Source organism: Suncus etruscus, chromosome 9 (assembly GCF_024139225.1).
Source record: "Suncus etruscus isolate mSunEtr1 chromosome 9, mSunEtr1.pri.cur, whole genome shotgun sequence".
Classification (NCBI taxonomy): Eukaryota; Metazoa; Chordata; class Mammalia; order Eulipotyphla; family Soricidae; genus Suncus; species Suncus etruscus.
The window spans coordinates 70,681,183-70,704,906 of NC_064856.1; the positions used below are offsets into that span (position 1 = coordinate 70,681,183).

The 23,724-nt window shown below is 47.7% G+C and overlaps 1 protein-coding gene across 1 annotated transcript in view; it reads left to right on the forward strand.

Annotated features, from left to right (window-relative positions):
• Positions 1 to 23,470, forward strand: part of NAV2 (neuron navigator 2) — a 201,904-nt gene extending 178,434 nt beyond the window's left edge. The window contains exons 19-30 of the mRNA XM_049780979.1: positions 476 to 629; positions 1,659 to 1,821; positions 2,577 to 2,677; positions 4,919 to 5,014; positions 7,537 to 7,705; positions 10,585 to 10,820; positions 11,418 to 11,572; positions 11,717 to 11,788; positions 13,547 to 13,743; positions 14,905 to 15,023; positions 21,248 to 21,451; positions 21,973 to 23,470. Of these exons, the coding sequence (XP_049636936.1) occupies positions 476 to 629; positions 1,659 to 1,821; positions 2,577 to 2,677; positions 4,919 to 5,014; positions 7,537 to 7,705; positions 10,585 to 10,820; positions 11,418 to 11,572; positions 11,717 to 11,788; positions 13,547 to 13,743; positions 14,905 to 15,023; positions 21,248 to 21,451; positions 21,973 to 22,098 (1,792 nt within the window). The 3' untranslated portion in view covers positions 22,099 to 23,470. The remainder of the gene's footprint in view (positions 1 to 475; positions 630 to 1,658; positions 1,822 to 2,576; positions 2,678 to 4,918; positions 5,015 to 7,536; positions 7,706 to 10,584; positions 10,821 to 11,417; positions 11,573 to 11,716; positions 11,789 to 13,546; positions 13,744 to 14,904; positions 15,024 to 21,247; positions 21,452 to 21,972) is intronic.
• The last annotated feature ends 254 nt before the right edge of the window (positions 23,471 to 23,724 follow it).

Here is a 23,724-nt window from a genome sequence, read left to right on the forward strand (position 1 = left end):
ATGGTTTCAACTCCAAAAATTACTGTCCCTCTGGCCAGCCCCTGTTTAGACTTAGATTATTAGAACTTGGCTAAAAGTCACACCACAGCCATTCTGGTGGCCAGCACTCTACAAAGAAAGTGTAAAGAAGGCTGCAGTGATAGTAAAATGAGATAGATAGTACAACCTTATCTGCTCCCAGGATCAATCCTCAACACCCAATATGGTCCCCTGAGCACAGCCAGGAAAGTAAATTCTGAACACTGAATACTTCTGGGTATGGCTGGCTGAGAAACAACAACAACAAAAAATTGAAAAGCCACAAAATCTGTGGTATTTTCACCACAGGGAGGCAGGGGCAGTGGGTTGAACAGGGTCACAGCTGAACAAAGTTGATGATGGATATAGACCAGGGCCATGGTGAGCAGAGAGTTTGAGATGGCCCCAGAAATGTGCTCTCAGAGCTGTTCCACCAAGCACCTTCCTTTTCCCCTAGGATTTCTGAGTGCATGGATAGCGAAGCCGAAACAGTCATGCAGCTTCGAAATGAGCTGAGAGACAAGGAGATGAAGCTCACTGACATTCGACTAGAAGCCCTCAGCTCAGCGCACCAGCTCGACCAGCTCCGGGAGGCCATGAACCGGATGCAGGTGGGAGCCAGAGCACAGAGCAGAGTGGGCTGGGCACCGAGCCTGGGGCTGAAGAAAAAAATGTAATGAAGTTCTGCCACACCTTAAGGGCACCCCCAGAAACCACTGGCACCTCCGCTTAAAGCCTCCTTCCTTTACATCCCCCACTGGCTGTTCAAAGACCTTTTGGAAGCATAGCCACATCCCTTCTAGGCAGATGGCTGTAGTTTTGTAGTCCCCTTCACCAGTCCTTCAAGACTCCTAGGCCCTTCCACTCTACATACATCTTTCACCCACCCACATCAACTACCAGTGCCAGACTCCTCTCACAGGCCACCCACGCATGACCCTTTGCTTGTATGCCCTGGGGAATTTTTTTCATGCCCTTCCCACCATTAGACTTTCTTTCTGCTCATCCTAATGGGCCTTTTTCCTCAGGGCTCAGGCTTGAGCCATCCTACAAAGCCTTTCCAATCCTCACTGGAAGAGTTGACCTATCCAAGTTCCAATATAGCCTTTGTTCTAACAGCCTTTCCCGCCTCTTCCATTATGGTTAGCATTGGGATCTTCCAGTTTTTCCTTTTGCAGAGAGCACCTACAATATTCTGTAATATTTCTCGTCAGATTCACAGAAGGAAAGACCCCAACAGGCTCCACTAACTGAAAGCTCATGGAGCACAGCATTTCCACAGGCAGTGCCAGGAGGGCCCCAGGAAGAAAGGCACCTAGGAATGGGACCTTCCCAGCTTACCCAAGGCTCTGCACATCCAGAAATCATAGAAGGCACAGTCTCTCTGACCTCTTAGATGAGAAATTTCTTTTCACTTACCACAAAGGGACAGTGGGCTCTGGACATGTTTTTGAGGACTTCTCAGAGGCTAGTCCTCAAAAGATATGGATACACACCCTGCTTGCAGGACATGAAGCTGTGTGCTGATGGTGTCACTTACTCGGCTGGGAATCCCACTCACCCATTCACCCACGGGAAGCACTTAATAGCAGGATGCACACCTACTTAGTGACTTTCTCCCTTACTCTTAATCTCCGCAGAGTGAAATAGAAAAGCTGAAGGCAGAAAACGACAGGTTGAAGTCAGAGTCTCAGGGCAGTGGGTGCAGCCGAGCCCCCTCCCAGGTGTCCCTCTCGGCCTCCCCAAGGCAGTCCCTGGGTCTCTCCCAGCACAGCCTGAACCTCACCGAGTCGACCAGCCTAGGTGAGTGGGGGGGGTCACATGACCCGGGGGTCAGGGTGGGGTCTGCAGCGGGCCCTCTGGTCTCCAAGCAAGAGCCCCGAGATAAACAGATGAACAGAGCCAATGGAGAGGCAGCAGGCGCGTGTGCACTCGGGGTGTGTGTGTGTCTGGGTGTGCATTGCTCCCTCCCCGAGCCCAGCTGTGAGACTGCTGTCATGCTTCGCTCCAGCACCAAAGTCTCCAAGCCCTGAGCTTGGCCCTCCTCGCCCACCATGCTGAGTTCTGTTTGATCCATTTTTAAGAGGCTGAGCTGCAAACTGGAATGCCGCATACCAGCCCCCATATCAACAGGTCCTCATAGCGGGGCCCGTGCTTGGTCTCTGATCTTCCTGCCTCCAGGTTGGATTGCAGGCTGGCGCAGTAGTTTAGTGGACGTGATCCAGGTTTCCTTTTAAGCGGACTGAAGCTGATGCTTTTATTTTTGTTTTTCCTTTTTGAATCCATGATGCTGCTGTTGCTCTCATTTTGATTAAGTCTCTCCCTCGCTCTTCCATTTGGCAAGGTACATTGTCAGCCTGCTGGTTCCTTGGTTGGTTCACCCTTGGTTTCTGTGGTTGCATTCTCCATTTTGCCCTCTTCCCCTTCCCTCCACCCTTCCTCCCTTGCACCCTGACACCTGGTTTGTCCCGCTGCTGTTCCCAGCAACAGCGGGGGTGTCCGGAAGCCAGCTTTGCTGTCCCCCTGTGCCTAAGGCTGTTGATGTTTTCCATTCGCAGACATGTTGCTGGATGACACTGGTGAATGCTCGGCTCGGAAGGAAGGAGGCAGGCATGTTAAGATAGTTGTCAGCTTTCAGGAGCAAATGAAGTGGAAGGAGGTTAGTTGGATGGATCCCTTACCCTGCTCTGCTGTTCCTGCCCCAGGTAGAACCTCCCCTAGCATAGAGGTCGTGGTATAAAACTCTAGCTTTTCAGCACCAAAGGGGACTCGGATCAACTACTAACGCTTTTCTTAGCCAACTAATCAACCCTTCCCCCATCATTTTGGCAGAATTCAAATGAGGCAGTGACCCAACTCTGCTCTCACAGTTAGGCTTGGAAAGTGGAACAAAGGCTACCAAAGAAGCAGCCCCTCTTGGTGCTCTCCTGTAACTCACTGAACACTTGGTTAGCTGGAAGAGGGTTTTCTGCAGGGAGTAACACTTGGGAGCCAGCTGATTATTATGTTCAGTCCAGAAAGAGTATACTGCTGAGTAGGAGCCCCAGTTTCATACAGGCCTCAGAGGCTGCTAGCCAAGTGGGTACTAAGACAGAGCAGCCAAGGTTTCTGAGCGAACAGCACATGTGTGGCTAAAAGATTCATGGGGTGAAGCCCAGAAGATCGCTCAGAGGGCTAGTATGCATGCTTTGCACCCTAGGGTCCCAGGTTTAATCCCCCCTCACACACAGTACACACTAGCATACATACCACTGTGTATGGTCCCTACCCACACAAAAATAGCAAAATGATACAAAAACAAAAAAAAAAAGGCAAATCTGTTTTATTTCCAATAAATTCCACCATCTGAAAATTCAGATGGTGCCTTTCCCTTCCTTAGAGGTTATTTTAGAGTGGGGTGGGAGGGACACACAATTACCTTTCACTTTTAGCTAGTGACAAGACCCGGATGATGCTGAAAAAGTTCATTTTCCAAGAGAAAAGACCTCAGGAGTGACTAAGATTGAGTCTCCCCTTGAGCTTTTCTTGTTTTGTCACTCCATAGTAGTTGGAACCCTCAGTGCCCACCAGACTGGATTCTTCTTTCCGGCTGGCTTTCTCTTTCCATGGATGAGGTCAGCCCTGAATTGCAACACTGCCAGGTGCTTTAGGATCACCTAGCTCAGAAAATTCCAGCGAGTAGCTCCATTTGTAGAGCTTGGCTAATGGAGTGATGAACTCTCAAGGAGATGTTCATTCTTAGAGCCTCTTCATAAGCAAGTATGAACAGACAGAACTTAGCTTTTACAAAAGTTTGCGTCACCAAAACGTGGGCTGTTCTGGATCACTGCATTGTTAGGTGAAATTGCAGATCCAGGTTTTAGTCTCTGCAGTAATACATCCAAGAACCTTATGAACTACAAGGGAAGCAGGAGACCATCTTCCTTCAGGCGGTTGCTCTCTTCTCTGCTGATTTCTATTTTTTTGTGAACATGTCAGATATTTTTAAAAACTGATATGATGGAATCTTCCATTAACCTTTTAAAAATACATTACTGTGATCTATTTATTCCCACCATGCAGGGTCCTGTGGGTAGAGGCTCAATAAAGTAGAAACAGATTGTTTTTGTGAACTTTCTAGAGTTTTACTAATTTCTTGAACTGGGCATTTTTTATTTTTAATAAAAATTAAAACTCAGGGTCTAGAGCAATAGTACAGTGGATAGGGCACTTGTTCGGCATATAGACAACCCTGGTTCTATCCCTGGCATTCTATATGTCCCCTGAGTCCTTCCAGTAGAGATCCCTGAGCACAGAGTCAAGAAGGAGTAAGCCCTTAGCACAGTTGAGTGTGTGTCCCAGTAATAACAATAACAACAAAAGAATAAAAGCAATGAGCATTTAAAAAATTATTTGAAGTTGCTTAAGATCTAGCAAGGAGATAAAATTTAGATACAAAAAATACAAGAAAACCTAAAAATCTGCATGAACAAATACAGGAGATATCTGTATGTTAAGTTGCAAGCAGATCTGTTGAAGCAATGTGCACTTTGAATCTGGTGGGTTAGTTACTGGAGGCTTCCTGGAAGAGGTGAGTTTGTGAACAAGATTTGGCAAAAGGAGAGATGGCAGGCAGGAGAAGGGAGAGATTTCCAGGCAAGGGGTATATGATTTATTTAACTTTGGAGCAGGTGGGAATGGGAGGAGGTCCTCTCTGACTGATGGATTGCTGTTGTAGCAGCAGAGCAGGGGAAGTGGGAAGATGATTTTTCAATATAAGTGATAAAGAAATGTTACTGATAAATTGGACTTTTATTCCCCTCTGAAACCATTGGTGGGATGCTAAGACAATGTGAGTCCTTTTGGAACTGTCAGGAAAGATTCATCTGGTTTTCACCTGCCTACATTTCCTTACCCTTAGGATTCCAGACCACACGTCTTTCTTATTGGCTGCATTGGAGTCAGTGGCAAGACGAAGTGGGATGTGCTCGATGGGGTGGTTAGACGGCTGTTCAAAGTAAGTGTTTCACAAAGGTGCTTTGGTAGTCTGCCTAAAGTGGGGGCCTGGGCTTCAGAAGGGTCGAGGAGTATGTGTCCTACAGATCTGTTCCTTCTTCCACAACCTTAAGTAGCTGCATCTTTTCCACCTGTCCTCAAGCGGATAGCAGGAGGACGGGACTCATAGCCATACAGACTATTTCTTTTTGGCCCTCCAGTGAGGGACTTCTCCCCAACCTGAGCAATGAACTCCTCACTTCCTGTTCTCTCTTTACTCTAGAATTCCACCTATTGAATGTGCTGTGGGACTCCTGGCTGTGGCTGAAACGAGACAGCAGATTTCCATTCTTCTTTTGGGGGAGCTGGATTTGATTCAATTTTCCCTGCTGCCTGTGCCAACATGTTAAAGGCCCTGATTCAGGCTACAAGTGACATTCATGTCTGATCAGTGGCCAGTGTCAAGGATGTTGGCACAGTTATTTTTCTGTTCATTCTAATCACATCATAAGTGTGTGTGTTGGGCACAGGGGATGAAGGTGAAACATGAGGTGATTGGAAGGAAACTTTTAGTACAACTTTTCTATTGCCCTAAGTCAAGAACCTTAAGTCTCTTAATTAGATTGGCTAAATAGTAATAGTTCATGTTTGGTTTTCTTGTCTGTGTGCCAGAGATCATGCTAAGTTCCTCCTTTATGTTATTCTACTTTGTTGCCAGACCTGTAAGAAAGACCCCATTTTTTTCTCTGTTTAAAATATGAGGAAAGATCAGGGTGACTGCTTAATGTGGGACTGCACATGTTTTGCATGCAGCGTACTCAATTCATTCTCTGGCATCACCTGATCCTCTGAGTACCACTAGGAACAACTCCTAAGCAATGTGTCACAAATAGCCTCTGAGCACCACTGAGTCCCCAAACAAAACAAGATAAACTAATTTTTAAAAAGAAGATAAAAATAAGGAAAGAAAACCCAGGTTGACTCATTTACCAGAAACAAAGTATTGTACATGCTGAGTTGGTCAGCATTCAGTTGCTGACTTGACTAGAATGTTCTTGTCTCTAGAATCTGGTTTCAGGTGACTTTCACACAGAGAAAAGTCTCTTCTTTTTCTCCTGCTCTAATCAGAGATTCCAGATGATTGGGTAGCTGGGATCTCCTAAGCCACATGTGCTGTACTAGGAGTCAGTTCATGGTCTCATGCTTTCCTGGATACTTCCTGGATCACTGAGCCATCTTCAGGGTCTTTTCTCTCTGGAGTTCACTAACAGCAGAACAGGGTCACCTCAGAATTCATGGGCCACACTAAGGGTTGAACTCAGCTTGGCACAGTTCAGGCAAGTGCTTCTAAGACAGTCCCTAAAGATCTGTAGTTGAGCCACAGATTATTTGCCATCTTGATAATAGATCTGGGGTGGGGGTGGGGAGGATATGAACAGCTGAGAGCAGGCAATCCTGCTACTGCAATCTGACCTCTTCCTTGCTGCTAAGCAGTGTGGAGACATTGTTATATTTGAAATCAGCCAGTGTTGGGCTGGAAAGCTGCATAGCTGAGGAATTGAGCCCCCCACCCCACAAAAAAGTGAAACTCAATATCTGCCCACCTCAGAGCCCATGGACCTTGATTCCAAGTTCACTGACCTGAAACCTTTTGGTCAGTGATCTAAGAGGAAGCATTTTCCAAATAAAACTCATGTTTTCCTTTTTGAAGTTCAGGAGTTGGGCTGGCGCAGTAGTACACATAAAGGGCATGTGGCCAAGCCAGGTTCAATTCCTGGTATCCATAGAGTCCCCAAGCACCACCAGGAGTCAGAACAAGGAGTAGCCCCTGAACACTATGAAGTGTGGTCCCCAAAAAGCAGCAGTGACAACAACAAAAAGTTCAGGAGCTTCTTTTTTTTTTTTGGGCCACACCCGGCGGTGCTCAGGGGTTACTCCTGGCTGTCTGCTCAGAAAAAGCTACTGGCAAGCACGGGGGACCATATGGGACACCGGGATTCAAACCAACCACCTTTGGTCCTGGATCGGCTGCTTGCAAGGCAAACACCGCTGTTCTATCTCTCCGGGCCCAGGAGCTCCTTTCTGAAAGACACGTTGGGTCTTTCTCCTTTTATCATAAGAAAAATGGTCTCTGCCCTCACTTAGCCTCAGGAAAGGGCTAGTGGTGAAACTTCCTGTCAGAATCACTTTTTCTTGATCTGACTAGCACTGCCTCCAGTCTCTACTGGCCTTGGGACTTCAGCTTACTGGAAGGAAAGCAGCCTTCCTTTCTCATGCTTGGTTCGTCCAGACTAAACGGTCATTCTTTTTAGGGAAGTGGAGGCTCCATGGGTTCCCAGCACTAATCAAATAAATCCAGATTTTTATGAGGCCTTTGCTTCTCAGGCCCAGTGCCCACAGTAAATCAGCACCACCACTACCCCCAACATGTAGTTTTGTGCCTGCACTCATAAGTAGCCAACAGAGTAGATAATGGTAAATCACTTCGTGAAAACAGCTGATATGGCGTCCTCCTCTTTGATGGGTCTTTGGTTTTTATTCCAGGAGTACATCATTCATGTCGACCCAGTAAGTCAGCTAGGACTGAATTCTGACAGTGTTCTCGGCTACAGTATTGGGGAGATCAAGCGCAGCAACGCTTCTGACACCCCCGAGCTGCTTCCATGTGGCTATCTGGTGGGAGAGAACACGACCATCTCAGTGGCCATCAAAGGTAACCAGGTTTCCCTGGGTTGGATCCCAGGAAACTTGAGTTCTCTGTTCTGCGCCTGGGCCTTAGAAACTGACGCCAGTGTCTGCCTATCTATGTGGGTGGGTGGTTTTATTTCTTTTCTCCCTCCAACCACAATTACTCTTACCTAAGCAAGTTGAACTGTCTTCATCTTTTTCCACCACTGGAGGAAACAAATCATGGCTGTTTGTTGCAGAAATCATCTAACAAAAGTTCCCATTAACTGGATGACTCGGAGATAATGGAATCTTAATAGCCTGCTGGGACGGGGCTCTGCCAATACCAGTGAAGCATGCTCGCCAGCCAGCTTTGGACACGGTCCCATGCCGCAGATGGGGAAACCACAATTTACTGTGGGGCAGGGGGAAGTTGATCTCAATGACCCCAGAACCCTCCATGGGCCAGCCCCCCTCTGTGGTTTCCCCACAGCTTCCAATTGCCTCACCCTTCAGTGATAGGATACTTAGACCATAGTGTTCCATGCCCACAGTGCTCTCAGTGGGTTGTGGGGAAATTGCTTAGAAAGAAGCATCAATCAACCTGGGAGACAGCATCCATCTAATTGGGTGAGAGTACAGGAGAGTGCAGGAGAGTGTGTGGAGATAGAAGCATGTTCGAACACTTAAATTTTTTTAGGTACAAACTTCTGCTAGTCAAAGAGTGACTTAATCTCATCTTAACCCAATTACTTGAAGGCAAGCTTTCCTCTTTCTCTCTTCTATGATCCTCACAAAATAGAGTTTCATATTTTTATAATAAGGAAGTATTACCATTCTAAACTCAAACACATTCAATGCTTAGGAGTTTCATATTTTTAATGGGAGGGCACACTCAGCAGTACTCAGGGGTCACCCCTGGCTCTGTATTGAATCATGGTTGGCCACATGCAAAGCAATCACCTTCTACCCTGCTATCTCTCCAGCCCAACATAGATTTGATTAAGTACCATCCCAGGCTCTGTCTCTGGGGTCTCTCATCTCACATTTCCCTGAAAGGTCCTGACCTAACTGCAAGCTTAGCAGTGCAGATTTGATATCAGACTTGAGCCTTGCTTAGTTAGTTTTCCAAAAGCTGCCAGCCATCTCCAATCAGTAGGGATCAGGCCTCCTGCTCTGCCTGTGTCTAGTGGCACATTATAACTTGACCCTTATGAAGCTTCTCTTACAAGTAAAAATTCATTAGGGAGACTCCAGTTCCCAGAGATAGACACTAAGCCAAAGCCAACTTTGGTCACCAAAAAAAAAAAAAAAAAAAAGAAAGAAAAATAGAAGGAGGAGGAGGAGGAGAGGGAAGGAGGGAAGGAAGAGGAGGAGGAAGAAGAGAGGGAAGGAGGGAAGGAAGAGGAGAAAGAAGAGGAGGGAAGGAAGAAAGATAATTGGTAGATGATTAGATAGATAGATGGATGGATGATAGATGATAGATATTCTGACTCTTAACTTATATTGTGAGTCAAAGTTTACCCTGAGTTAATCATAGTAACCAGGAACCAACCCACCCCTTTAGGACAAAAAGGTTCTGGAACTCCCCATTTGAGAAGTGAAACCCCCTTAAGAAAGAAGAGTGGTACATAGGCAGGACAAAGCCACAGGACACTCTGGAATCTAAAGAGTGCCTGTTCTAACCAGGGAGCTCTGCAAACACTGATGGTGAAAGGCATGACCATCTGCTGAGACTAGTTCATTCTGCAGAAGAGTGGCAGTGAGTGCCCACTTTTGCTTTCTTTTCAGAGTCTTATTATAGTAAGGAAATGACTCAAGGGCTAAGGGGTATGGAGAAGCCCTGTGTTTGACCCCTGACCCCTTATTATTCCCTAATCACTTAGTTCCAAAATACTGCCAACTGTGCCCAAACAAAATAAAACTATAATAATATTTTCACTTTTATGTGGCTACATCATACAGAGCTGGGGATGGCATGGGATGGTGCTGGGGCCTTCACATGCAAAGCACATGCTTCACGATGCTAACTACATCTCTGACTTCTTATTGGGTTTATTTTTAAGTTTTCTTTTGTTGTGTATGTTTTCCTGTTATGGTTGAAAAATAGACCCTCAAAATACTAAAAGCCATATACATATTTGAATTGAAGAATATATGTGAGTTGTGGGTGTTTAATTTTAGTGGTGTGTGGGGATGGAGGTGTGAATAGGCCAGATCTGAAGAGAATTTGTCTGCAAAGTAGACTCCTGGGGCCAGAGACAGTACAGCAGAAGGAATGCTTTCCTTCTATGTGGTCAACAATTTTAGTAGTCATTCCTATGCACAGAACCAGGAGAAATTCCTGAGCACTGCCAGGCATCATCCAACATCCCTGTCTCCCAAGTAGTTACTTCAAGTAAGGAAGAAAGTTAAAGAGTAAGCTTTGATGGGGTTGATAAGATAGTACAGTGAGTGGGTAAAGCCATCTGGACCAGGTGTGTGTGTCCCCTTTTATGTTTCTGAAGCTCAGAAATCTTAGCAGGTAAAGTTCATCTTGTATCTACAATAGCCATCTCCCTAAACCATGCGCTACCTTACATTTTCCCTCATTTAAAGATAGAAGCACAGTAACCTGCATGGTACATTTTGGTATGGCCAAATGGCACCTAGCACATAGAAGGGACCAGGGTGCTGAGATATGTGGGAACAGTCAGTTCCAAGAGGTGAACAGAGCCCAGTCTTAGAAATCCTAGAAATCCTGCTGAGGCCAGATATTCAAGGTGGGTCTGAGTTTGGAAAGTCAGGCAGAGTACTGAGCCCCACAGTAAGGACCTGGATAGGCAAGAATCTTCTCTCAGACCCACTGCAGTCCCAGTTAGCAGATTAAGAGAACTGTTCTTTTCCCCAGGCTGCTAATACTTCTTCCACCTCTTTCAAACTCAGGGCTCACCGAGAACAGCCTGGACTCACTGGTGTTCGAGTCCCTCATCCCCAAGCCCATCCTTCAGCGCTATATCTCCTTGCTGGTGGAGCATCGGCGCATCATCCTCTCTGGCCCCAGTGGCACTGGGAAGACCTATCTGGCCAATCGACTCTCAGAATATTTGGTGCTTCGAGAGGGCCGTGAGCTGGCAGATGGCATTATTGCCACCTTCAATGTGGACCACAAGTCCAGCAAGGTGAGGGCACTGTTGGCAGACTACCATCTGGCCTAAAGAAACCTTCAGTATCCTTCAGAACTAAGTGCCAGCCCTATTCCTACAAGAGAGAAGCATCTTATGGAAGGTTCTCTCTGGTGGCTAGAAAAGACCTCAGGATAGAGGTCAAGTTGGAGCTCACATCAAGTAAACCCTAGAGAAGTGGTGGCCCTCCCAGAAAAGAAGTAGAGGGGCTGGAACAATAGTAAAACCTGGGTTTGATCTCTGGCATCCCGTTGGGTCCCCTGAGCCCCACCAAAATTAATTCCTGAGTATAGAGCCATGAATAACCTTGAGCATCACAGGGTGTGCCCCCAAATCAAAATAAATAATAACAACCCTAGAGGAGAGGTAAACCACAGCTGCCTATCTCTGCAGATGCACATTCTTGCTTCTGTGCCACTGGCAAAGAGACCTTCTTTGTCTAATGCCCACACGGTATCCCACCAGCACAGGCAGGCTTCCCAGCACTCAACCCCAACGTGCCTCCCAACCTCCATGAGCCTGGCTATCATGAAGGCTCCATGCTGAGCCTCTTTGTGGCCGTGCAGTCACCCTGTGTTCTTCCTGGGCCTGTAGGAGCTGCGCCAGTACCTGTCCAACCTTGCTGACCAGTGTGCCAGTGAAAATAGTGCTGGGGACATGCCACTCGTCATCATCCTGGATAACTTGCATCATGTCAGCTCCCTGGGTGAGATCTTCAACGGGCTGCTCAACTGCAAGGACCACAAATGGTAAAGACCAGCACTCTAAGCAGTGGGAGCTGGAGGGGTTGCCATGTGTTGGGGTATGTAGGCCACCATGGGCCTCTGCTAGCTCCTCCTTCTCACACTGGCAGCAAATTGCTTCACAAAATGTCCTTTTCTTGTTGTCTACAGCCCTTACATCATCGGCACCATGAACCAGGCTACCTCCTCCACTCCCAACCTACAGCTCCACCACAACTTCAGGTAAATGGAGCTTCCCTTGTACTTTAGAGGATAAGGAGTGAGAGAAAGTCAAAACAGCCTTGAGTGTTATGTACTGGACCTGGTGAAGGGGGTCTCTTTCCTAGCTTACTCCTTTAATTTGTACAATAGCTGACAGTTGTTAGAGGGATCTTCAGCTTACTAAGGAGGCTCAGAGAACTGGGCTCGGGTCAGCAGTAGTGTTAATACTTGAATCCAGGGCTCTCTGGCTTTTAGTTTAGACATAGGTAGCTCAAGGAAGGGGCTTCTCCACACCAGATTGAAGGCAGATCTCTGTCCTGAGGGAATATGAGCAGGAAAAGCTCTTCTGAGTCCATGGAGATGGCTCAGCAGAATAGAGTACATGCTGTACCTCAGGAGGCCCAGGTTTGTTACCTTGCACTGCACTGTTTCCTGGGTATGTTCCAACAGCTAAATGCAAAAAGAAAGCAAGTTTTTGTTCCTTCATGCTGGGTCTGTTTCATACTTCCAGCTCTGAGCTCTTCTTTCCCTACCTCCTTTGGGACTCCCATGGGGAAGTAGGGGAAGAACTGGTCTTCACTGCATAGCTGTTTGCCTCACCAAATGCCTGCTCTACCTGACCCCCTGCTGGCCCTCTCTCCTACAGGAGATGAGGGTGCATCTCCCTTTTGGCTCTCTGGCTCCAGTTCACTGTCTATCTGCAGGCTTCTCTCAGGTAGAGCCATTGAAAGCTGGCCTGAATTTATAATGTTCAGCCAAACGGTACTTTCTCCATACCTGAGATTGAGGCCCCACTCTGCACCCCGGCTATTCCATCTTGTTCATGTCCAGTCTTTCTCCCCAATATCCCTCAAAGACTTTCCATTTCTCCTCCTGCCCATGACTACCATATCACAGAACGTGTTTTCATTCATTTTCTAAACATGCAACTGCCTGAAGCCTACCTTCCACTCCCTGCAAGCCTTCCTCTGTACCAAGGGCAGCCAGAGTAGACAGTCTAGAATTCAGACCTAATCTGATCACACCCTTACGCTTCAGAGTCTTTCAGTGACTCCAGACTGTCTCCACAATGAAATCCAAGTGTCCTAGGTGGGCATATTAAGTGTAAACTCTGGCTTTGTAGAAACTCTGGCAGGTTCCTTAACAGTTCTTTCTCATTCAGGCCACTGCAGTTTTCACTTCAAGCCATCTTCTATTCCCCAGCCTACCCTTGTCTCCCTTGCATCTGCTCCCTTCATACCAGCCTCAGCCCAGACCTTTCTCTACAGAGCCCTCCCAATTCCTAGGGCTTTATTCTTTTTTGTTCCTGTCTGTCTTTCAGCCTCTTTCCCTAGACAGAGATATGGGGGATCAGGGACTGTATCTGAGTCATTTATCTTTTCTCCCCAGTCTAGTTCAGGGCATGCCACAAACACAGAGGTTCTTATGTTCTACCTCGTGAGCCTGAGAGCTGAACTGTCCTGGTGCTAATCTTGGTTCTTCTTGTTTGGATCCTGTTTGATCCAAGAGGATTCCTCTTTACTCTTAGGAACTTTTTGGACATGTCACCTGTCTTTACCTCAGCATTTCTGGTAGTCAAGTGGGGTTGGGGATTATAACCACATTGTTGGGGTCTCAGTGAGGAACTGAGCTAAGCTCTGTGCTGTGATCACAACAGTGTCTGCTCAGATTGATGTTCAACTAAGTCCTGGGTGCTCCCTTTGTAGTTTTGAGGTGCTTTGAGTCTGGGGGCCATCCATTACTGATGTCACACTGAGATGTATCTCTGATTTCTCCCAGGTGGGTGCTCTGTGCCAACCACACGGAGCCCGTGAAGGGATTCCTAGGCCGGTTCCTAAGGCGGAAGCTCATGGAAACGGAGATCAGTGGGCGGGTGCGGAATGTGGAGCTGGTAAAAATCATTGACTGGATTCCCAAGGTCTGGCATCACCTCAACCGCTTCTTGGAGGCACACAGCTCCTCGGACGTCACCATAGGTAGGCAGGGTTGGGGGGCAGCAGGGTTGACTGTGGGAGTGCTGATCTCGATGACCCTCCTCTGATTCCTGACCAGACAAGCATTGTTCAGGTTTAAGTCAAGAAACATGGCCCTATCCATGTACATAGAAAAATAGGCAGTCTCTAGGCCCCCAATTACCCACATTCCCTGGGTCTGGTCAGGCCAGGAAAGATCCATGCAGACTGACTCAGTAAAGCAACCAGCAGCCTCCTCGAGACTCCCTCAAGCAAAGTTCATCACTGAGATGGACTGTACCTTAAAAATAAAATGCCATCAATAATCCTAAAATATAAAGTCCAGAGAGGTATTACGGTGGGTATGGCACTTACCTTATATATAGCCAACTCAGGTTCAATCCTTAGCACCTCATTTGGTCCCGTAAGCAGCTCCAGGAGTGATCCCTGAGCACAGAGCCTGGAGTAAGTACTGGTCACTACCAGGTGTGATCCCAAAACAGCAATAAGAAAAATCCTGAAATGTGGCTGTGTGTATCAGGAAAGGGAGAGCCTTTTCATTTGTGTTGTTTTGGCCTCCTCTACTCACCGTGTGCAGGAGTGTTTATCTTGGTAACCTGGGTTTTTTTGTTTGTTTGTTTGTTTGCTTGGCTTGGGTTTTGCTTTTGCTTTTCTGATTTGTGGCCACACCTAAACTTACTCCTGGTTCTGTACTTAATTAGTTCTGGCACTGCTCAGGGTACTGTGTGCCAGTTCAAGCACCAAGACTAGGTTGTCTGTATACAAGGCAAGCACCTTGCCCCCAGACTAGCTCTCCAGCCCCTTGTCATCTTCTGAAGGCTGCCCGTCCAAAGTGGTTCTCCTGTTTGTTGGTGTGAATGTCTGGCTTGTGTGTTTGGCTTGCATGTTTAGCATATGTTTTTTTCTGTGTGTGTGCTGATGGAAGTGTGAATTAGGCATGCCTGCTTTCTCAAAGTGCCATCTCAAACAGCTTTTTCTCAGGAAAGTAATTTCCTGAAAGTGCTTAGCTTGGTCTCCAGACAGAGTTGGGTATCTAAAGCTGTACAATGCCCCAGCCTAGAAACTGGAGTTTCTGCTGTTTGCTAACAAACTCAAGGTGTCCCCTGGAGGGGGTTCTCGTCATCATTGCTCAAGTCAGCTCTAATTATTGCCACTTGTCTTCAGGCCCCCGACTCTTCCTGTCCTGCCCCATCGATGTGGATGGCTCCAGAGTGTGGTTCACTGACCTGTGGAACTACTCCATCATCCCGTATCTCCTGGAAGCTGTCAGAGAAGGACTCCAGGTGAGAGACATGCTATCCCCTGTCTCTTGACACTGTGGGAAGAAAGGTTGTGTTTATTTCTTCCATCAGGAAGCTGAGTGTCACGTCTAGCCACCCTTCAGCTGTGTACTCATTCATCATTCTAGTGTAGGGCACATTTGGCTAAAGATCTAGGTGTGCTGTGTGAGCTCATGGAAGTATTTCACTTCTTTGGACCATAGTTAGTCAAGAGAATAATAGCACTTGGCTTCTAAGTTTATGAGAAACTTATGAAACTTTTCATGGCTGTAACTGCCTGAACCATGCTATAGGCCAAAGATCACCAGACCTGGTGGTCAGGCACTATTGGCAAAGCTCTATATTTAAATCTACATTTAATATACATTTATATATAATATTGATTACAATATTAATTATAATAAAAACTGTGTTTTAGAAATATGTATATATAAAGTAAATGAAATCCTGGCTGTAATGTACTGTGAGGGGCCAAGAAATGGCAAGCTATATTTGTGTAGCACCATTCTTTTTTTGGGGAGGGGGGTCACACCTGGCAGCGCTCAGGGGCTACTCCTGGCTCTATGCTCAGAAATCACCCCTGGCAGGCACAGGGGACCATATGGGATGCTGGGATTCGAACCACCGTCCTTCTGCATGAAAGGCAAACACCTTACCTCCATACTATCTCTCCGGCCCCGTAGCACCATTCTTATATGACTTTTTGGTTTGAGCTTTGTGTTAGTTGGACCTGAAGATTTTTCTCCTGGAGAAACTTGAGTCTGAGATTTGCATCCAGGTCTCTGACTCAGATTCCAGGTCCCATATCCCGTGCCAAAGGTGGCTGGCTACCAGGGAACCTCTGAGGAGACACTGGGACCCACAAGGCTGCAAGGACATAGGACCTACAAGGGTCCCTGGAAAGTAAAAATCCTTCCTCCCTTCTTGTTCAGCTTAATTTACTAATTCCAGGAGTTCAGCCCATGATGTTTGTAGACTTCCTGAACCCACACTGTGTGCTTAGCAAGCATCAGATTCAACAACTGCTCCAGGAAACCATTTCTCAGGCCTTTTCTCAGACAGGCTCTTAAGGCAGCAGGAGGCCATTGGGTTATTTTTATTCATGGATCTGGTGGGGGTGGGTCCACCTGGCAATATTCAGCTATATGTCCCTTCTCATCTCGAGCAATTTCTGATAGTTTAACATTAGGAGCATAATATCTCTAAGACACAAAGGCACAGAGGCTGGAAGTGGAAAGGACTGGGGAAACTATTCCTCTGGAGATGGGATTAGAGACATGCAACTGACCAGCTTAGATATTCACCAGTTTTGTGTAGAAACTTCATTGCTTCCATGTCTGAAGTCATTTGAGGACAACTTAAATTTTTTTATTCAAGTACTGTGATATACAATACTGATTATAATATTTTCATGTGTTCATTTCAATACCACATTTATCACCAAAGTACCCACCTCTCTGCCCCTAAATCCTGAAGAATGCCTTTCCTTTCAAACACTACTAAGTTCAGTTCTATGGCTGAACTCTCCCCTTCTATTGCCTCTGGCTTTTTGTTGCTACCTTGCTATGTGTCTGTAAGTTCCATAAAGGGGGAAGATCATTCTCTGTCTGTCCCTTTTCTTCTGACTGACTTCACTCAGCATGATATCCTCTATTTCCATCCACACTTATTGCATGGTTTTGAGGGCCAATTTGTTTTATAGAGTCCACTCCTGGCAGTGCTTGGCACATCTCATAGCTCAATAGTGAGTGATGCCTGAGCACCACTAGTTGTGGTTTCTCTACCACTCCTCCCCACCCTCAAACAAGGTATCATTTGGCAAAGGGATTCTTTTATTTAAAAAAAAAATGTTCAGGGGCTGGAGTAGTGGCACAAGTGGTAAGGTCTCTGCCTTGCCTGCACTAGCCTAGGATGGACCTCGGTTTGATCCCCCGATGTCCCATATGGTCCCCACAAGCCTAGTAATTTCTGAGCACATAGCCATAAGCTTCACCGGGTGTGACCTAAAAACCAAAAAAAAAAAAAATGTTCAGGGGGCTGGAGCGATAGCACAGCAGTAGCGTGTTTGCCTTGCATGAAGCCGATCCAGGACAGACAGTGGTTTGAAACCCAGCATCCCATATGGTCCCCCAAGCCAGGAGTGATTTCTGAGCGCCTAGCCAGGAGTAACCCCTGAGTGTTACCAGGTGTGGCACCCCAAAGAAAGTTCAGGAGCTGGCAAGATAGTATAAGAATACAGAGCTTTGGGGCCAGAGAGATAGAATGGAGGTAAGGCGTTTGCCTTTCATACAGAAGGTCATTGGTTCAAATCCCGGCATCCCATATGGTCCCCCGTGCCTGCCAGGAGCGATTTCTGAGTGTGGAGCCAGGAGTAACCCCTGAGCACTGCCGGGTGTGACCCCAAAATAAAAACAAACAAAAAATACAGAGCTTCATTTGCTTACATCTAACCCTAGTTTAATATCTCATACAGTATGTGGTTCCTCAAGCCCTGAGCCAGGATTGATCCCTGAGCATAGCTGGTTGTGGTCCCAAACAAACACCACCACCACCAACAACAAAAACAAAAAGTTTAGAATCCCTTGCTGCCCTTCACATCTATTCAGGGAGTGGGTGAGGGATACTGGGAGGGAGTGATTGAAACCCCCTGTCACCCCACTTACACTGAGAGGTGAGAGAACTGGGGATGGATGGTACATACTGTGTTTTAGAGCACAGGAATTCTTAGCCAAGGTTTTAAACTAAGAAGCCGCATCCCCAGAATCATCCAATACTGCCTCTGGAATAACCACCAAGAGACTCTAGAGGGAATTTGGCATCACCCCTAGTGGAGACCATATGTCCCTGCAGGTTTGGGTTTTTTTTTATCTTGTCCTCATCAGTGGCTGTGTGTGTGAGTGTGATTATGTGCCCCCACTGCCATGTATATTGTGCTCCTTTGGGTCCCTGCAAAGACAGAGTCAAGGGACTCACTGTAGCCCTGGTCTTCTTAATGTCTTGGTTCTGTGTTCCTTACCCAGTAGGGATGTCAGACATGGAGAAAGTGAAAGACTTACATGGCCTGTCTGTCTGCAGCTTCCCTGAGCTGCCTAGGCACTGAGCAGTGGAACAAGGCGTTTTCTGGCATTTCCTTAGCTGGCTGTGGCACTGACCTGGAGATTCTTTGCTTCAATGTGAACAAGCCCAGCGGCCAAAGGGGGAGGCTGTAAAAATATTTTCTGTTCTCACAGACGATGCTGTATGTGGCTATTGCATGCTTACCTGATGACTCAGCCCCCAGCCCTCTTTCCCTTGGGAGATGTCATGGTAAACACTTGCCAGGGTATCTCAGATCTATGGAGCAACTTGAAATGCCTTTGACAGTGGAGAGGGTTGGGGAGAGGAGTGTGGTGGAGTAGGGTTGGGGGTGAGACCTAGACAAATCTCAGCTTCCCTGTCACTTTGTAATGTTTGGGCTATAAGACTGGATTTGTTTGTCTGCTTCTGGGTTGTTGTGGTTGTTGTGAGGTAAGGGGTGGCACATCTGACAGTACTTTTGATTTTTGTGCTGAGGGGTCACCTCTATGCAAAGCATAGAGGTCTCTGTCTCTCTCTCTGTCTCTCTCTCTGTCTCTGTCTCTCTCTCTGTCTCTGTCTCTCTCTCTCTCTCTCTCTCTGTCTCTCTCTCTCTCCTCTATAACCTCTACTCTTTTCTCTCTCATCTCTCCTTTAGCACCCCAAAGCTCCTCAAGTTATTCCTTGGTAGATGTGGGATGAGAGGGAAAAAGAATGAGTATTTGAAAACCACCTTAGACTTGACAATCTCTGTGTTTTGGTCTTTGTTCTGCTCCACTCATATCTACCATAGGACTCAGAGGCAGTGTCTATCCACAGAAAAAAGTTTTGATTTTGTCTCACAAATGTGAAGTCTGGCTTGGAGAAAGGGACCCCAAGGGAAGCCCTTGGCTGATGAAGTTCTCGAACTTGCAGGACCGTTTCTAATCTGGAGCTGACACCTTGCATCTAAGGGTCCCCTAATGCTTTTGTGTTCCCCTGCACCCCTGACTGGCACATACATGCCCACACACAGGTGCACTTCAAGCAGTCCCTTTCTGCTCAGACAATGAACTGCCTGTGGAATGTCAGCTCTCAGTTCCCAAGCCCAGAACTCACCACTGCCCCAGGTAAAGGAAGCATGAGCCACTCACAAGGCCAAAGTGCAGGCAAGATAGGCATCATTGTCTGCCAGAGCGATGAGATCATTGGAGGCTGGGTTTGTCATGAGGGGAGTGGCTCTGGTGAAGAGAAGGATGGGCCTGTGCAGAGCTGTGCTTGTGACTTCCTGGCAAATGATGGCAAATGATGTGGAAAGGTCAAGTTGCTTAAGGTGGGCATTTAATAGATGGAGTCAACAGGCTGGTAGGCAGGCATGCTCCAGATATTATTTCTCATTAGAGCCCCACTGTCATCACTGACGGTCAGTAGTCTTTGGTCTCAGTCCTTGTGGTTCCATGTAGATCAGACACCTTCCAGAATCAGGTACTGCCTTAGTAGATGTGTGCTGTCCTGGCTTTGAGTACACACCAGAGACCCTGGACCTGGATAGACTTTAATTCCAGTTTACCCCTTGCTCTTCCTGGCTTCTCTCCTCAGGTGGATACCATGAGTGATTTTCCAAGGCATCAGATGGTGGTGCTGTTGGGTGGAATGATGGGATGTGCCTGGCCACATGACATATAGATACAGAGCCTGCCTTGGGCATTGCTTCAGACTTCTTGTCTGTTCTTTTTTTTTTTTTTTTTTTTTTTTTCCGGTTTTTCAGGCCACACCCATTTGATGCTCAGGGGTTACTCCTGGCTAAGCGCTCAGAAATTGCCCCTGGCTTGGGGGGACCATATGGGATGCCGGGGGAATTGAACCGCGATCGTGATCTTTCCTTGGCTAGCACTTGCAAGGCAGACACACCTTACCTCTAGCACCACCTCGCCGGCCCCTTCTTGTCTGTTCTTTAGTCTTTTTCTTTTGCTTTTTAGTTTTGTTTTTTGGGCCACACTCAGTGATGCTCAGGGGTTACTCCTGGGACACACCTCAGTTTAATCCCTGGTGTCCCACATGGCCCCCCAAGCCAGGAGCGATTTCTGAGCACATAGCCAGGAGTACAGCAGTAGGGCATTTGCCGGGATTCAAACCACTATTGGTCAGTGGGTCAGCCGTGTGCAAGGCAAATGCCCTACTGCTGTGCTATCGCTCCAGGGTGACCACACGTGGTCAGTCCTAGGCTAGCGCTGGCAAGGCAGAGCCTTACCACTCTAGCCCCTAGTCTTTTTCTTGAAAGGTGTAGTAAGAGCCATTAAAGTCATTTGTCAGGAGTTATTTAATAATTCAGAGAACTGAGTAGTATAAGAAACATTTATGTGGTGTTTAAGTACAAATCTGTGGTGTTTATGTGGTGTTTAGGTACAAATCATGGACAGTGTTGTGTAGTGCATGAGAGGCAAGAAACCTGAGGGGTCACACTCCCCATCAGTGACCTCCATTATTATTTTCTGTTTTGAAAGTGAACTATGCTTTCAGACTGAGCCCCCAGAGACCTACTTCCAGAGAAGGGGTTTCATTGAATCTGGGCCACTGTGAGTCCTTGACCCCATCTGTTGGAAGTGCTCTATGGGGGATACCAAGCCAGCATCTCTTTTCAGCTCTGAATCTGTGGCTTGGTGATAGTCATTTGAAAATAGCTGTGTGGGGGCCCGGAGAGATAGCACAGCGGTGTTTGCTTTGCAAGCAGCTGATCCAGGACCAAAGGTGGTTGGTTCGAATCCCGGTGTCCCATATGGTCCCCCGTGCCTGCCAGGAGCTATTTCTGAGCAGACAGCCAGGAGTAACCCCTGAGCACTGCTGGGTGTGGCCCAAAAACCAAAAAAAAAAAAAAAAAAGGCTGAAAATAGCTGTGTGTATCACATGAATTGGCAGATGCCACCATCAGGCCATGGATTTTCCCTCCAGAGAACAGGGGTTAGTTATCAAGATATAGTTAGAATGATGTGCCCCATTCAGCCTGACTCCAGTGCCAGTGCCCTTGACCCCTAATACTATTGCTTGTCTTCCATCCTCTCACCTCAAGCTGTTGGACCTTCTCAGTGTCTTCCCTAGGGACACATCTTGCTGTTAAAATCATTTCACTTGGGGAGTCTTTCTGAAAGCGGCTTCAGAGGCTGTGCCCACTTCAAGCTCTTCCTCCTTTGTTGCAGCTCTATGGGAGACGGGCCCCCTGGGAGGATCCTGCCAAGTGGGTGATGGACACCTATCCGTGGGCTGCCAGTCCCCAGCAGCACGAGTGGCCACCATTGCTACAGCTCCGGCCAGAGGATGTAGGCTTTGACGGCTACTCCATGCCCCGGGAGGGGTCAACAAGCAAACAGATGCCCCCCAGTGATGCTGAAGGAGACCCGCTGGTGAGTTTTTTGAAGTCCCTGAACTGCAGGGTCCATGCTGGAACCACTGTTTGATCTCCTTGAGGGTCTGAGAGAGCCCCCAGCCTTACTTTGGAAGGTTACTTTGGGCCTACATTGTTACCAGTGTTTTCTGCCTTAAATTTAGCTCTTTTTTTGCTAAAACTGTTTAGTTCCTCTGAGATTTTTTTTTTCTTTCTGATGTCAAGTAAAAGTTTAAGAATGTGATTTTTTCCCCCCAAGCTGGAGAGGTAGCTTACTGTCTCTCTGAGGCCAGAGAGACAGAATAGGGTTTAAGACACTTGCTCTTGCATGCCATTGACTCAGGTTTGATTCCCAGGACCCCATATGGTCCCCCAGAGCACCGCCAGGAGTGATTCCTGAGCACAGTGCAGGAATAAGCCTTGAGCAAATAGTCCCTGCTATTCTGGGTGGACCAGTCCCAGGATGAGTCTGGTGGCATGAGCTCTGGCAAGGGCAAGGGGTGGGGGAATCATAGAATGACATTCTCGCTCTTTCTCCAGATGAACATGCTGATGCGGCTACAGGAAGCAGCCAACTACTCCAGCCCCCAGAGCTACGACAGTGACTCCAACAGCAACAGCCATCACGATGACATCCTGGACTCATCCTTGGAGTCAACCCTGTGACTTTCTCTTCTCCCCTTCCACCGCCATCCTCTGCACCCTCCTGAAGATGACCTCCTGAGCCAGCCCCCAGCCGCAGTCTGACAGCTGCAGGGTCACCTCCCAACCACCTCGTCCTCCAACCTGATCCTGGTGCAGGGGTCCCAGACCAGCTTCCTTGGCACCACTGCTCCTTCCTATCCTGAGCACTGCACTATTTTCTGTTCTATTCGAGTCATCCTTTTTTTTTATCATGTGTTTTATGTTTTGTTGTTTGTTTTTGCCTCGTTGCTGTGACCGCCCCTGAGACACTGAAAGATGCTTCTTGGGACATGGTGATCACCTCTGACATGCAAAGGATTTTTAAAAAGCCAATTAAAAGGACTCACTTGAAGCTCTGAAACCAAACAGCATCCTGCCAGCTGCCACCCAGAGACAAACCAGACTGGAGTAAAGCTGGAGAGAGGGGCACAACCTCCAGACCCTTTGGGTCTGCTGCCAGAACCCCCAAGGCCATTCCGGTCCAGGAGAACAGGTGCTGCCCAGGATGTAGGCTTTGAACTGCCCAGGACATGCCCCAAAGCTCCCGCACAGCGAACCCGAGGCCCAAACCAAGCCTGCTTTTTGTTCAGTTTTTCAAATGGTGCTCCCCTTTCGTAGAGGCACTCTGCCCATTCTTCCCATCTGTCCACTCACCCCTTTGGGACACAACTCCTGGACATGACCCATCAGAGCGCAAGAGAAGGAGCGAGAGTGTCCCGCATGTCGGCGTGGCCACCAGTGGAAACGCAGACAGCCGTGTTTCCTCCCCAGCCCGAGACAAATCAGGTTTTCTTTTCTGCAAACACTGTGTGGGGTGAGAACGGTTCTACCTTAGAGAACTGCTTTCCCTCCCCAGTCCCCTATCCTGATCCCAGAACAAGGAGTCTCTCCCATCCTGACTCTAATCTGAAAGATGTTTCCGAGCCCCTCTGGGTGAGAATCAATTCTTGGGTGGAAGGAAAAGCCACGGAAGCTGTTTGGGTTTGGTCCTGCTGAGTTTGGGTTTTCAGCTGTCCGCCCACCCTCACGTCGGGCACTCCGTGGGCCTTGCCTTCCCCTCTCGTCCTCCAGGCCGCACAGCTCTGCTCTCGACAGCACCTCAGGTGTGCCAGTCCCTGACCTCAGGGGAGGTGGTGAGATCACCCGGGAGAAACCCTGCATTTTCCTCAGAAACGACCATCACGATGCAACTCCACAGGGGCCCCCGCACCTGCCTCCATCCCCATGGGCCTGGCTGCCCTCTTCGGTGCTGACCTTCCCAAAGCGATGCCTTACTGGTTTTGTACTAACCGTGTTCATGGATGCGTGTCGTGCCTGCCTGGGGTCCGTCATTTTCTTTCATTTCTGTTTTTTTCCATCTGAGCAAACAGGGCTAAACAGTCATCCACTCACTAGAAGTCAAATCAAGGTGACTTTTCTCATCCAGAAAGACTCATCTGTGCGATTGCGTGACCCTGGGGTGGGGGTGGGGGTGCATTTTCTTAGATTCTTCTCAGTCTCCAGCTAAAAACTCGACTGGACAAGGATCCGTCTTGTGCAGGAAAAGGCAAAAGTTCCTCCCAAGTCTCCCGGAATGGTAGACAAGCTGGTAGGTGTCTTCCGCTTCCT